This window comes from Ranitomeya imitator, chromosome 3 (genome assembly GCF_032444005.1).
Source record: "Ranitomeya imitator isolate aRanImi1 chromosome 3, aRanImi1.pri, whole genome shotgun sequence".
Lineage (NCBI taxonomy): Eukaryota > Metazoa > Chordata > Amphibia > Anura > Dendrobatidae > Ranitomeya > Ranitomeya imitator.
In genome coordinates, this window is record NC_091284.1 from 387,244,162 (window position 1) to 387,260,993 (window position 16,832).

Sequence of the window (16,832 nt, forward strand, 5' to 3'; positions counted from 1 at the left end):
ATGGTGAAGAGAAGCCCCTTCACAACAGCCAACCAAGTGAACAACACTCTCCAGGAGGTCGGCGTATCAATATCCATATCTACCATATAGAGAAGACTACATGAAAGTAAATACATAGGGTTCACTGCACGGTGCAAGCCACTCATAAGCATCAAGAATAAAAAGGCTAGACTGGTCTTTGCTAAAAAACATCTAAAAAAGCCAGCACAGTTCTGGAAGAACATTCTTTGGACAGATGAAACCAAGATCAACCTCTACCATAATGATGGAAAGAGAAAAGTATGGTGAAGGCGTGGTACAGCTCATGATCCAAAGCATACCACATCATGTGTAAAACACAGCAGAGGAAGTGTGATGGCTTGGGCATCCATGTCTGCCAGTGGCACTGGGTCACTAGTGTTTATTGATGATGTGACACAGGACAGAAGCAGCCAAAAGAATTCTGAGGTATTCAGAGATATACTGTGTGCTCAGATCCAGCCAAATGCAGCAAAACTGATTGGTCGTCTTTTCATACTACAGATGGAGAATCACCCAAAACATAAAGCCAAAGCAACCCAGGAGTTTATAAAAGCAAAGAAGTGGAATATTCTTGAATGGCCAAGTCAGTCACCTGATCTCAACCCAATTGAGCATGCATTTCACTTGTTAAAGACTAAACTTCAGACAGAAAGGCCCACAAACAAACAGCAACTGAAAACCACCGCAGTGAAGGCCTGGCCGAGCATCAAAAAGGAGGAAACACAGCGTCTGGTGATGTCCATGAGCTCAAGACTTCAGGCAGTCATTGCCAACAAAGGGTTTTCAACCAAGTGCTAAAAATGAACATTTTATTTAAAATTATTGAATCTGTCCAATTACTTTTGGTCCCTTTAAAAACAGGGTGGCACATGTTAGGAGCTGAAACTCCTAAACCCTTCATCCAATTTTAATGTGGATACCCTCATATGAAAGCTGAAAGTCTGAACTTCAACTGCATCTGAATTGTTTTGTTTAAAATTCATTGTGGTAATGTCTATAACCAAAATTAGAAACATGTCGTCTCTGTCCAAATATATATGGACCTAACTGTAGATGAGCTGGACATCACTATGAGCAGTGTGGCACAGCAGAAATGGATGAACTTGACGGCACTTGGAGCACAGTGGCACAGCAGAAAGGGTTGAGCTGAGTGTGTCAGGAGACTTACTCGTAGATACAGTATATGTAGTAAATCACATCAGTATAGCAAAGCTGAATTTAGCAAGTGACTCAGATTTGAAAAAATGTAGTAGAGCCCAAAAGTAATGCAAAGCTGGACTTGTCTGAAAGTTCTCTCATTGAATAATGTACAAGAGCCAGGCAATAAGGTAGAGCTGACTTTGCTGAGGACACTTCAAGTAGCAGCATGTTTAAATGAGGAGGGTATTTTTCCCTCCTCATTTAAACATGCCATCATTACCCCTTTACTTAAAAAGCCATCCCTGGACCAGAACTGCACGGCTAACTACAACCTGTCTCTAACCTTTCCTTCATCTCTAAACTCCTGGAATGCTTGGTCCACTCCTGTCTAATCCGCTATCTCTCGGATAACTCTCTTCTTGACCCCTTACAATCTGGTATCCGCTCTTTACACTCCACTGAAACTGCCCTCACTAAAGTCTCTAATGATATAATGACATCTAAATCCAGAGGTCATTGCTCTCTGCTGATTCTCCTGGATCTATCTGCCGCATTTGATACTGTGGATCACCAGCTCCTTCTCACTATGCTCCATAGGCCTCAAGGACACAGCCCTCTCCTGGTTCTCCTCCTACCTCTCTGACCGCTCCTTCACTGTATCTTTTGCCGGCTCCTCTTCCTCTCCTCGTCCCCTTACTATCGGGGTTCCGCAGGGCTCAGTCCTTGCCCCTCTCCTTTTCTCTCTATACACTGCCCCTATTGGACAAACAATCAGCAGATTTGGGTTCCAGTACCATCTCTATGCTGATGACACCCAATTATACACTTCTTCCCCTGACATCACACCCACTCTAATTCAAAATACCAAGGATTGTCTGTCTGCTGTCTCTAACATCATGTCCTCCCTCTATCTGAAACTAAATCTCTCCAAAACTGAACTACTTGTGTTTCTCCCTTCTACTTACCTCACTCTACCCAACATCGAAATTACCCTGGAGGGTTCAACCATAACTCCCAAGCAGCATGCCCGCTGTCTTGGGGTCATATTTGACACCGAACTTTCCTTTACTCCCTATATCCGATCACTCACCTTCTCCTGTCACCTGCATCTTAAAAACATCTCCAGAATCCGACCTTTTCTCACCTTTGAAACTGCTAAGACTCTTACTGTCGCTGTTATTCATTCTTGTCTGGACTATTGCAACTCTCTTCTGATCGGTCTCCCTCTTTCCAAACTTTCTCCTTTCCAATCCATCTTGAATGCGGCAGCCAGGGTCATATTTCTGTCCAGCCGCTTCACCGATGCCTCCATCTTGTGCCAGTCATTACACTGGCTACCCATTCGCTACAGGGTCCAGTTTAAACTCATCTCTCTCACCCACAAAGCTCTCCACAGTTCTGCACCGCCTTATATCTCCTCTCTCATCTCCGTCTATCGCCCTACTCGTGCCCTCCGTTCTACAAATGACCTAAGACTAACATTCCCTGTAATCCGAACCTCGCACCTCCATCTCCTAGATTTCTCTCGTGCTGCGCCAGCTCTCTGGAATGCACTTCCCCAGACGATCAGACTGATACCTAGCCCCCGACCTATTCAAGCGCGCTTTAAAAACCCATCTCTTCAAACAAGCCTACCACATCAACTACTCAGTAAACCAACTTTGTCCTGTTCCCTCCTTCCAAATATTATCTGCATGTGAATCTGCACCCTACTATTCATCTGTCTCCACACCCTCCATGCACACGATAACTGCACTTGATACTTGACTATTGCACTTAAACATATGGGCTGATGACCGGATCATGCAGATTTATATAAAAATCCCTATTTATTATAATTGCCAGACCTGAAATAACAAGCACTTTTCACCTATTGTGTCCCCCCATTTCCTTGTAGATTGTAAGCTTGCGAGCAGGGACCTCACCCCTAATGTCACTGTTTAAATTGTCTTAACTTGTACTGAATTTATTGTCTGTACATGTCCCCGCTTAATTGTAAAGTGCTGCGGAATATGTTGGCGCTATATAAATTAAAATTATTATTATTATTATTATAGCAGACCTAAGTGGTGAGGTAGTAGCTACAGACATACTGCCTGAATATTCAGGAGGTGTTCCATTACCTGAGTCAGACTAAAAAAGATGACCTAAGAAACATGACATAATAGGTGTGAACCTGGAGGGAGGAGCGAGCAGTGAGTGACAGCCACCAGGGACGAAGGCTGCAGAGCCCGATGCTGGAGCTAGGACAGGTAACAATTTTATTATGCACGCTATTTTCCAGGCAGCTGAATATGTATGTTAAAACCAGTGCTTAGCTATAGCACATAGTCAAATTGCATCTTGCGCTAGTTCTTTCACCATAATATGCTGCCCTGTAGAATCGGCAGATGCTGTGCACTATTAGCCAAGGGGCATAAATATATAGTGGCATTAGGATAGTAGAGCTAAGAATTCAGCATAATTCCCAGCCGCCTCTCCACACATCCTCCCTCCCCTCTGTACAACTTATTAGGGTCTGTTAACCCCAAGGTACAAAACATTTTGCTGTATTTTGACAGTGCAGCAGACTAGTTTCTAGCATAATATGATAGTTTCCATTTAATCCTTTGGAGTCTAGCATTGACATACATATAATAGTTGCCTTTTCAAGTGTTCGCTTTAAAAAGATCCTGATTTTCACTAATTTTAGGTGTGACATTTTTGTGACATTTTTACCTACTTCACATTAATTTATTAGATTGTCTCTTGCCGCTCCCTCCTAAAATCATACCATAGGTCAATTTTTTTTTCTTAATTTTTCTACTTCATAACTTTTGCTTCCCTACAAATATATCACCCTGTTGTAAATGAAAGACTTCCATTTCGAAATTCTGGAAACTGTTTTTCGTGACTTCCTGTGACATGTTGATTGAACAGTTTCTTCACAGTTAGAGACAGTTAATGATATCTTAGACACTTTTAGTGCGGCACTTTGAAGTACTATGACTTTCAGCTGACACCATTTCATCATGGAGCCCTATCATAAAAAAGGAGTAAATGTAATATAGCTCAGAAATGAGATACAGCTTATGCTTGAATCAGAAAGTTTCTTAGTTATTATTGTGTCACTGATATTCCTCAAGCTAGGGTTTTCATGCCACGCCAAAACTGTAAAATTGTGACCACTGGATGTTTTATATTAGTCTGCTATGGCGGGAAGAGTAGTATTCTACATCACATGCTAAAGAATGTCCCTACTTTTTACCAGTCCAATATAGGATCAAGTCCATGTTATCACAAATACTGGGTCACATATAGTGCGTAAAGATAATATAGACTCGGCCTATATAGTGCCTATAGATAATATAGACTCGGCCTATAAAGTGGCTACGGATAATATAGACTCTGCCTATATAGTGCCTACGGATAATATAGACTCTGCCTATATAGTGCCTATGGATAATATAGACTTGGCCTATATAGTGCCTACGGATAATATAGACTCTGCCTATATAGTGCCTATGGATAATATAGACTCTGCCTATATAGTGCCTATGGATAATATAGACTTGGCCTATATAGTGCCTACGGATAATATAGACTCTGCCTATATAGTGCCTATGGATAATACAGACTCTGCCTATATAGTGCCTATGGATAATATAGACTTGGCCTATATAATGCCTACGGATAATATAGACTTTGCCTATATAGTGCCTATGGATAATATAGATTCTGCCTATATAGTGCTTATGGATAATATATATTCTGCCTATGGATAATATAGATGCTGTCTATGTAGTGCCTATGGATAATAAAGATTCTGCCTATATAGTGCCTATGGATAATATAGATGCTGTCTATGTAGTACCTATGGATAATATTGATTCTGCCTATGTAGTACTTATGGATAATATAGATTTTGCCTATATAGTGCCTATGGATAATATAGACTCTGCCTATATAGTGCCTATGGATAATATAGACTCTGCCTATATAGTGCCTATGGATAATAAAGACTCTGCTTATATATAGTGCCTATGGATAATAAAGACTCTGATGATATATAGTGCCTATGGATAATATAGACTCTGCCGATATAGTGCCTACGGAAAACATCGACTCTGCCTATGTGTTTCCTCCACACATACCGCTTAGACTTTTCACCAATTCGTCTCATCAGACCAGAGAATATTATTTCTCATAGTCTGGGAGTCCTTCATGTGTTTTTTAGTAAATTCTAAGCCGGCTGTCATATGTCTAGCACTGAGGAGAGGCTTCCGTCGGGCAACTCTGCCATAAAGGCCTGACTGGTGGAGGGCTGCAGTGATAGTTGACTTTGTGGCACTTTCTCCCATCTCCCTACTGCATTTCTGTTTTTTTCAGTCAAGATGGGGTGCAGAGTGTACATTAATGTGAAAAAAATGAACTTTTTTGAATTTACCAAAAGGCTGCGATGAAACAGAGTGAAAAATTTTAAGTAGTCTGAATACTTTCTGTACACTATGCAGATGCTGCCTACATAGTACCTATGGATAATATATATTCTGCCTACATAGTGCATATGAATAATATAATGCTGCCTACATAGTGGCTATAGATAATATACTGTAGATTCTGTGTATATAGTGCTATGGAAAATATAGACTCTACTTATGTTGTGCCTACAGATCATATAAACTGTGTGTCACCCTACAGGGTCTATGCCAGTGGCAGGGGTCTAAAATCCTGTTTACATGAATTTCTGAATAAAACCAATAGTTCAAACAATCACAATGAAAATAAATGACAATACTGGAACTTTTCATTATTCAGACACGTAACACAATCCATACCCATTTCCTTCTTACATACTCACACACACACACAGAGAAATTGAATGGATTAAATATTAATGTGGTCAATGTGTGGAATTAATTACGAGTATGCCGTGAAGCACAACATCGTTATACCAGCTAATTAATGCGAGGCTATAGAGAGGTGTGACTATAATTAACTCTTTAATTTCATTATTCCATTAATGGCATGCCATATTTTTAGTGATGTTTTATGCAAAAATAAAAATCTAAAATAATGCTTGTGTTTTGTACTTCATATCTTAGATGGTTTCGGGACCATGAATTGGTGGTTAACAACAAAGTATCTGTATATGTAGTAGTTAGGAAAAATTCAGGATGTGTTCAACTCCTAAATACTATGTGGTAGCTGGTTCCCTGATATTTGACAACATAGGGGTTACTACCTTGCAGTTAGCCTGCCTCCCAGCTTCACCTCTCTATTCTGCAAGTACATTCTGTCACTTAGACAACCCTCACATCTGCATTTGGCCCTTCTGATAGAGGTTGCTCCAAGGTTTCCGTCGATTTGGCAGCAAGAATAGCACAGCATGCATCATTATTTTTGCAGTAAAAATGACTGGAACTTCCACAGAACCTTTGGCTTTAATAATAAACCGTTTAAGTCTTGTCTCATTAGAATTCAGGGGGGGAAGAATTATTATTAAAATCGAGCCAGCACTCAAGCACTCATTCTATGTTCCACATAGCAAGTGCTTTAGACTTTTCTGTGTCTTGTTCATTAAGGAGAAATTTCGACATTTCTGACTTTTTTTCAGTCAAGATGGGGTGCAGAGTGTACATTAATGTGAAAAAATGATCTGTTTTGAATTTACCAAATGGCAGCAATGAATCAAAAAGTGAAAAATGTAAGGGGTTCTGAATACTTAGTTTCCGTACCCACTGTATATATATATATATATATATATATATATATATATATGTATATACAGTGGGGCAAAAAAGTATTTAGTCAGTCAGCAATAGTGCAAGTTCCACCACTTAAAAAGATGAGAGGCGTCTGTAATTTACATCATAGGTAGACCTCAACTATGGGAGACATACTGAGAAAAAAAAATCCAGAAAATCACATTGTCTGTTTTTTTAACATTTTTTTTTGCATATTATGGTGGAAAATAAGTATTTGGTCAGAAACAAACAATCAAGATTTCTGGCTCTCACAGACCTGTAACTTCTTCTTTAAGAGTCTCCTCTTTCCTCCACTCATTACCTGTAGTAATGGCACCTGTTTAAACTTGTTATCAGTATAAAAAGACACCTGTGCACACCCTCAAACAGTCTGACTCCAAACTCCACTATGGTGAAGACCAAAGAGCTGTCAAAGGACACCAGAAACAAAATTGTAGCCCTGCACCAGGCTGGGAAGACTGAATCTGCAATAGCCAACCAGCTTGGAGTGAAGAAATCAACAGTGGGAGCAATAATTAGAAAATGGAAGACATACAAGACCACTGATAATCTCCCTCGATCTGGGGCTCCACGCAAAATCCCACCCCGTGGGGTCAGAATGATCACAAGAACGGTGAGCAAAAATCCCAGAACCACGCGGGGGGACCTAGTGAATGAACTGCAGAGAGCTGGGACCAATGTAACAAGGCCTACCATAAGTAACACACTACGCCACCATGGACTCAGATCCTGCAGTGCCAGACGTGTCCCACTGCTTAAGCCAGTACATGTCCGGGCCCGTCTGAAGTTTGCTAGAGAGCATTTGGATGATCCAGAGGAGTTTTGGGAGAATGTCCTATGGTCTGATGAAACCAAACTGGAACTGTTTGGTAGAAACACAACTTGTCGTGTTTGGAGGAAAAAGAATACTGAGTTGCATCCATCAAACACCATACCTACTGTAAAGCATGGTGGTGGAAACATCATGCTTTGGGGCTGTTTCTCTGCAAAGGGGCCAGGACGACTGATCCGAGTACATGAAAGAATGAATGGGGCCATGTATCGTGAGATTTTGAGTGCAAACCTCCTTCCATCAGCAAGGGCATTGAAGATGAAACGTGGCTGGGTCTTTCAACATGACAATGATCCAAAGCACACCGCCAGGGCAATGAAGGAGTGGCTTCGTAAGAAGCATTTCAAGGTCCTGAAGTGGCCTAGCCAGTCTCCAGATCTCAACCCTATAGAAAACCTTTGGAGGGAGTTGAAAGTCCGTGTTGCCAAGCGAAAAGCCAAAAACATCACTGCTCTAGAGGAGATCTGCATGGAGGAATGGGCCAACATACCAACAACAGTGTGTGGCAACCTTGTGAAGACTTACAGAAAACGTTTGACCTCTGTCATTGCCAACAAAGGATATATTACAAAGTATTGAGATGAAATTTTGTTTCTGACCAAATACTTATTTTCCACCATAATATGCAAATAAAATGTTAAAAAAACAGACAATGTGATTTTCTGGATTTTTTTTTCTCAGTTTGTCTCCCATAGTTGAGGTCTACCTATGATGTAAATTACAGACGCCTCTCATCTTTTTAAGTGGTGGAACTTGCACTATTGCTGACTGACTAAATACTTTTTTGCCCCACTGTATATATATATTAAACGTTTTGGTGATTTGAAGTGTTAGTCCCACTTGTTTTTCAACTCCTAGTGCCCCTCAGTGTATCTAGCTTCAGATAACTACAAGAGGTGTCCCTATTCTTATCTGCTAGTGCTACATTTATCAGCAGCACACTGCTTCTCCTCAGTGCTCAAGGCCCCTAAAGGTACCATCACACTCAGCAACTTTGCAACGAGAACGACAACGATCCGTGACGTTGCAGCGTCCTGGATAGCGATCTCATTGTGTTTGACACGCAGCAGCGATCTGGATCCCGCTGTGCCATCGCTGGTCGGAGCTAGAAGTCCAGAACTTTATTTCATCGCTACGTCGGCGTGTATCGTCATGTTTGACATCAAAAGCAACGACGCCAGCAACGTTTTACATGGAGCTAACAACCAGCGAGAACGATAAGTGAGTCGCCGTTACGTCACTGGATCGCTCCTGCATCGTTCTGCTGTTGCCGTGTTTGACGTCTCTACAGCAACCTACAGCTCCAGTGATCGGCTCGTTGTCTATATCGCTGCAGCATCGCTGAGTGTGACGGTACCTTTAGTCTGCTTTCCTTTGTGCTATCTCACAGAAACATATCTCAACATGGGCAATTGTTATTTATATGGATAAGGAGATGTTTAATAGTTTTGAACATAGTGATGGTGACCCACTGTTTGACTAATATTCATTACTATTTTCAAGCTACACATTTCCTTGGTGCTTCATGTGGATCTTCAGTGCACGATCATGATCTGCTTTGCATTCACAGCAGAGTCGACCATAGCAATGAGCTGTGGTTCAACATGGCTGTTGAGGCAATGAGGATACTGTCAGAGGATATGAGAGGTGTTATATTAGACAGGGTCATAGGTGCAACTTTTTTTTCATAAATTAGACAGGATCTTTAAGCGCAAATGCAGCTGGAATAAGTGGGATCTTCAGCATAGCCTAGTTGAAATATGGTGTAAATTGTCTTTCTTATTTTTTTTTACACATGGTCACTAGGTGATCTGAGCTCGACTGATAGCATTGGAACTACTGTAAAATGGATCCAGTGGCAACGGAAGTGAAGAGAGCCCTGGCTGGTCATCATTAGTAATGTGATGGCTGCAGATCAGTGCATATTTAAAAATTGTATTGGAGTATACGATTAATTCTATTTGTACAGAAAATTGAAACCATATGATTTTGAGAATAACCCTTTAAGACTAGATAATTGACAATTTACCTTCCAGCTATTAGTGTTTAATCTGTAAAAAGTAAAAAATATAGTATAACCAAATGAAAAAGAAAGCAGCACTAAACGTTTAAAATCACACATTTATTGAAGTCCTTTAAAGCATGCGGTCAGGGAGAGAGGATGAGCAGATGTGGCTGGTCAGACGGCCATTTTGCATATGGAGACACTTCTACAGGTCTGTAACACAAGTAGAAACATCTCTATATGCGAAACGGCCATCATCTGATCCGCTGCATCTGCTCATCCTCTCTCCCTGACCACATGACTTCAATAATTGTGTGATTTTATACAGTGAGTGATGCTTTTCATTTCATTTGGTTTGGCAAGTTGTTTTCCGCGCTGAGGGAACTTTCAGCAGGACACCACTGTTTTCACTGGCTTATTTTTACGATGCTACATGTGCATTTGCTGACAACTCCACTTTAAGCAACGTTGATAGTGCCTAGGTGTTTCCTTTACTTTTCCTAGACTGTGTTTAAAAATCTTACTGTATAAGTAATCTATTCTGTGCTTGCTATAGGAGCACACATTCAGTTTCTTAGCTTCTCAAGCGAAGCCAATCATGATTTTGTGGAGATACGCAACGGCCCACATGAAACCAGCAGTGTTATTGGACGATTCAGTGGGTCTGAGACACCTGGCAACATGCTTTCTACGTCCCATGAAACCTCTATATACTTCCACAGCGACCACTCTCAGAACAAACCTGGTTTCAAACTAGAATATCAAGGTACTTCTAACAAATTTCAATTTAGCAAATTGAGTCATTTCCATTACTTGGGATAATGCCATAATGGAATGTTACAATAAATGCTAAAGCCATTGAAATGAGAAGGAATCATAGAAAACCTTAAGCGTAGACTATGAATTAGATACAATATGTGTAGCCTGTGTTTAATACTTGATTTTCCGTCTTTCATTGTATAGTGAGGAGTATTGTCAGATGTAGAAGTTGCTTGGTAGAAGAATGGTTTCATTAATCTAAGGAAACAATCAATAGTTTGGTAAAATACTGCATTAAAAGGACTTCTTCTATAGTTCTATCGTTTTTCTTAGCCAGTGATAGCAGTTTGCAAGAAAAATGTACAGATTTTTATGTGTGAGGGTATTATGAATCAGTTTTTATTTGTCACCTAGAAAGTCATACATAAAAGAAAATGTCAAGTTACTCATAACCTCAGTTTTAGAAATGGCATATTATATAAAAATCTATTAAACCTTTTTGTCATTGTATTTATGAAGCTATTTTGGATACATGAATTAAATATATATTGTAAAATGTATTGTATTTTCTCTTTTGTTCTGCAGCCTATGAGCTTCAAGAGTGTCCAGATCCAGAACCATTTCCCCATGGTGTGGTTCGAGGAGCTGGATACAATGTGGGACAATCAATCTCCTTTGAATGTTCTCCTGGTTACCAGCTATTAGGTTACTCAGTTTTGACATGTCAGCATGGCACCAATAGAAACTGGGATCACCCATTTCCGAGGTGTGAAGGTAGGTTATCACATAGTGGTAGGTGGCCCTACCAGCCAAAACAGTAGCTTCACTCTTAACTTTCTTGCATATGTCATGTGTTAGCTTTGTCATCTTATTTAATCTGTACAGCTGCATGTGTGCATTTGTCTTATCCCTTCTGTAAGTACTCAGCATGCCGCGTTAACACTAAGGGTAAGTGCACATGGTGTCTTTTAGACACCACCATACACACATTGTTTTTGAAGCAGGAGATGATTCGGATAACACCAGTGGGGTTTTCCGTGAATCTCTTTTTACGTCTTTTCGGGCAACTTTCGTAGCATCTTTGGTGTGGGTGTTTTCTCCATATATAATATAGTGGTGGCTTCCAAGAAAGCCTCCAGATGAATGGTTTGGTCACCTCTGCTATCAAATTCACAGCTTTAAAACCCTGAAGCAGTTGAAAAAATGTGCAAAATGACGGAACATATGCACAGCAAGTCTTGCTAACATTACTATGCATATGCTCGTTCTTTTTGGCATGTTTTTTTATTGCTTTTTAAGGTGGGTTCCAGGTGGAAAAAGATATTGCATTCGCATTCCCTTAGGGTGAAAGTAGTGAATGGAAAGATACAAGACAAGCAAATAGAGCATTTGAAAGCCGGAGGGACTGAGTGAAAGCCCACCAAACTGCGATCTATTAAAAAGAACAATACGAGCCTGTTATTACACCTAGGCATGGGAGCCTGACGCTCAAAAAGGGAAGCATTTTTCTAATTAAGAAAATAGAGTTTATCCACAGTGGAGCATGACTGATTGCAATCCTAAGCTTGCAAATAATTAATAAAGGGACCCTGTCCCCTTTACTGTTGAAACAAGTTTAGTATATTATATCGGGAAGATGCAATTGTTAAAAGATGACTGTCTATGAGCCTGTACATTAATTGATCCAAAAGTGGGTCATATTTGTGGCTGGCAGCGTTGGCGATACCCCAAATACTGGGAGTGGCTTTACAAAGGGACGTTGCCAAGAAATGCAAGACTGTTAACATGGGGAAAAAGGCATGCTGCAAGCCTGATTCTCCCAAGAAACAATGTAGGAACTTAAAAAAGTCCAATTCTTGGTATAAAGTAAGAAGGGAGGGGGATTTGTGAGCCAAAGTATGCTATAGGGCATATGGGATTGATGATATACCTCTGCATGTACATTCGCATGGATAAAGATGGATTTTTCCTTCTTAACCCCATCTTCTATTTTGCACATGTTCAGCATTGTATTGGAAACTAAAATGTATGTCCTTCATTTAAAGCATAACGGTCATTTTAATTTTTATCTTAAACATCAATAGTACACATGAAAATAAGCAACTTTATAATATATCTTAACAGAGAATTCTGCTTCTTTCTCTGCCAGAATTCATCAGTCATTATCAAAAATCTCAATTCTGAGATAAAATCTGGATTCAGTGAAGACTTTCCATTACTGAAATAGGAGATGGGAGTTACTACTGATGAGAGTCTATGCAGATAGGAGGAAGAGGAGGAAGCTCTGTCTCTAGCTCCTCCCTCCCGCAGCCTCCATAGACTCCCATCAGTAGTAACACCCATCTCCTCTCAGTAATGGAAAGTCTTCACTGAATACAGAATTTAGCTCAGAATTGAGAATTTTGATAATGACTGATCAGCTCTGGCCGAGAAAGAAGCTGATGTCTTTGATAAGATATAATATAAAGTTTCTTATTTTCATGTGTACTATTGATTTATGAAATAAAAATTAAAACAATGGTTACTCTTTAAATTATATAAGGTTGCAATGTGGCTGATTAAATTTAAAGCAATATATAATAATTATTTCAGCATTTTGATTTCACAGTAATTAATTAAATTATTATTTTACTATATTTTATTGTGCTATTTAGTTCCATGTGGAGGAAATGTCACTGCCTTCAATGGTTCCGTGTATTCTCCTGGCTTCCCTAGCCAATATCCAAATTCCCAGGATTGTTCCTGGATCATTACTGTGCCAATAGGATATGGAATTCACATTAACTTCACTATTCTGGAAACAGAACCTCTGAATGATCACATCACCATTTGGTGAGTAACTAATACTAAAAAAAAGCTATGTAGGACTACACATATTACGCCTTGAAAACAAGAACCCTGAATTCCTCCTAAGCATTGTTTTTTATTTATTTTTTTATGGTGTTCACTGAAGGGGTTAACTAGTGGGACAGTTTTAGGCCAAGGCCACCCTTGCGAGTGTGATGCGAGAAACTCGCGAATCAGTACCCGGCACTGCCTTTGGCACTCGGGACCGCAGTGTGCGGCTTCATAGAAATACATGCAGCCACACGCTCCAGTCCCGAGTGCCGGCGGCAGTGTCAGGTATTGAGACTCGTGTGAGTTTCTCGCATCACACTTGCAAGTGTGACCCCGGCCTTATACAGGTCATTACACACTCAGCAATACCAAATACAGTATGTGTACTTTTATTTTTAATTTTTTTTTGCTTACATAAATAAATGTATTTATTGGAAAAATATGTGTTTCTTTTTTTTTATTTAGGGATTTCTTTTTAAATATTTTTACACTTTTAAAATTTTATTTTTTTTACTTTTATACATTGTCCCAGGATGGGACATTACTGTATTACATCAGATCGCTGATCTGCGGTTCTGCAATGCAGAACATCGGAGCAGCATCTGACAGGAAGGGAAGGAGGTGTCTCAGGTCCTGCTCTCTGCAGGCACTGGGAAGCCACATTCCCGGAAGGACCTGGAAGGACCCCACGACCATCCCCGCATCGCGTTGTCCTCATGGGAGCGCGCAGGGAGCCCCTTCCCTGCACAATGCCCCTCTATGTCGCTGTCACTACTGACAGCGGCATCAGATGGGTTAATTAACCGTGATCGGGGCTAGTAATGATCGTGAGCATTGCTGCGGGGTGTCAGCTGTCACATACAGCTAACATCCGCACCTGATCGCCACTGAGCTCAGCGTGAAGCCGTGCAATCCATTCACCGTACTAGTACAGCTGTTTGCAGGACCGCAGTTCCCGCAGAGCAGTACTACTATGGCGCATGTCGGCAAGGGGTTAGCTGAAATATTAGGTACCATATTTACAATATATGATAAGTTTTATCTTCAATAGTTTTCTTTAGCAAATCATATAAAATAAAATATCTAATTCACAGTATAAAAATCCTGCAGTTATTACTATAACAATTACAGTTATTCTTATGAATCTCATATCTCCTTGACCAAGGGTTGTATGTTAACCCTTGGATTAAAGTGGTTGTCCACTACTCAGAAAACCCCTTCTCAATCACTATGTCCCCCGGCCAAGTAAAATAATAACACTGATGCTCACCTCTGGAGCCATTTCAGTAGTGTCAGTATTGGCTCTCCTGGGGCTCATGTGACATTGTTACTCCACATGAGCCCTGCAGCCAATCAGCAGCTGCTTTACTCTTCATCCATCGGACAAATCTTACGTCTTACAGAAGTGATAGCTACAGCTGCTCACTTCCTCCAGATATAAGATTTGTCCGAGCCCGAGGAGAGCCAGTGCCGACACTGTTGGAACGGCTCCGCATCGGAAGTGACTATAGCTGTTATGATGCTTTTTGATACATTTGAACTAAAATGCTTATATTTTACTTTTATTTCCTCCTTTTTCCTTACAGTAGCTGATCTTAAATATGGTCTTGAACTTTTCTTTCAGCAAAACACAGGGTTCTGGTTTTCATGGCCTATCCTGTATTATATTATAGAAAAAAAACAATTACAGGAGGGAATTGCTTTGAGAAAAATCACATTTCCCCTGTTGCATGAATTTACTTTGCTTTCAGTTGCTGCTAATATTATTCATGTATGTAAGTAAAGGTCTATGAAAGTACTAGTCATATCTGATGTAAATAAAAATAAGGATCATAAGTAGTGATGAGTGAGTGTGCTCATTACTCGAATTTTCCGAGCATGCTCGGTTGTTCTCCGAGTATCTTGGGCGTGCTAGTAGATTATGATTGTGTCTCCGCAGCTGCATGATTTGTGGCTGTTAGACAACCTGAACACATGCAGGGATTGCCTGTTTGTTAGGGAATCCTCACATGTATTCAGGCTGTCTAGCAGCCACAAATCATGCAGCTGCGAAAACTCAAACATAATCTACGAGCACGCCCAAGATACTCGGAGAACAACCGAGCATGCTTGGAAATCTCGAGTAACGAGCACACTCACTCATCACTAATCATAAGTACAGATACTTTTCAGCTTGTCCACAGCCTAAAATTACTGATTGCTTGCAGATTTCTGGGAATAAATAGGGAATAGATTGAGGAACAAATGCAGACAACTAAGAATTTTATATTATGTTCATTTTTTGAGATATATCTACTATGTATAATATAGAGATGCTAAGTATTTTTTTGCCAAAAATCTAATTTTTAATAAAACAGTAGAAATTTGTAATTTTGCTAAAAGTAAGGGAGCATTATCCCTGCAAATTTGAAAGCTTGTTGCCCATATGTCAAATGTATCCACAGACTGCTATTTACCCTGCAAGTGTGCTTTCATCCTCTGCCATGCTGTTATATATTGGCATATCTTTTTATGTCTGGCGACACTCCTTTCTTTTTGTTGAGAGCCTGTGTATGCTCACCTGAGCTAAACATGCATGTATACAGAAGAATTAAGAGAGATGGCTGTTGGACTAACAAAAGTTTGGCTTACATTCATTGAATGCCTTTGGCCTTAAAGAGAACATGTCGTGTCCCCAAATGCTATTAACCTGCAGATTTGGGGTTAGTCTGCAGATTAATAATGTTGGAAAGCTGCCTGACCACCTTTCTGAAATTCCAGCTACTGGGAGAAAATGATCTTTTTTCTGCCTGGTAGCCTCCGACTTTCAGTCATACAGGTGTGCCCACGTGGCTTCAGTCACCATTCAGTATACAGTGAGCAGCAGCTGTAAGTACATCCTGACACATTTGGCTGATGGTAGCCTCTGCACTGAAACGCCATAGAGATGGTGGTCAGTCAATGTGTCGGCGAGTGCTTACAGACGCGGCTCACTATATACTGAGCGGTGACTGAAGCTGTGTCTGTCGCAGTTCTACGACTGAAAGTCAAAGACTGCTGAGAGGAGCAAAGTTAATTTCCTCTCGGTAGCTTCGCTTTCAGTTTGATGCTATTAACCTGCAGATTAGCTCATTTCTGCCGGCTAATAGTGTTTGGAGACATGATAGGTTCCTTTTAGGGTCCCAGAGAATTTGTGCCTTCAGCTAATGTAAGGTAAATATAGTATTGAATACCAAGGGTCTTAGTCTTTTTCTGGATCAACAAGGGCCTTTTTTATTTTTAGTTAATGGACGTATGTCCATTTTGAATCTTATTACCTATGAAATTGTAAAAACTTGCATTAAAAAGGTGTAACATGAAGCATAAAGGGAGTAAAATCTTAGGAGTTCGCAGACCGGACTCAATGTCTTTGTTCTTTCTGTATAGTAAAGTACTCTTAGAATACCACACTTACATAATGCTTTTTGTTGAGTTTTGAAGCTTGATGCTTAGAATGTAAAGGATGTTAAAA

At 40.2% G+C, this 16,832-nt stretch overlaps 1 protein-coding gene across 1 annotated transcript in view; it reads left to right on the plus strand.

Annotated features, from left to right (window-relative positions):
* Nucleotides 1-16,832, plus strand: part of CSMD2 (CUB and Sushi multiple domains 2) — a 1,686,610-nt gene that overhangs the window by 1,518,750 nt on the left and 151,028 nt on the right. The window contains exons 41-43 of the mRNA XM_069756979.1: nt 10,302-10,511; nt 11,090-11,278; nt 13,159-13,336. Coding sequence (XP_069613080.1) covers nt 10,302-10,511; nt 11,090-11,278; nt 13,159-13,336 — 577 coding nt within the window. The remainder of the gene's footprint in view (nt 1-10,301; nt 10,512-11,089; nt 11,279-13,158; nt 13,337-16,832) is intronic.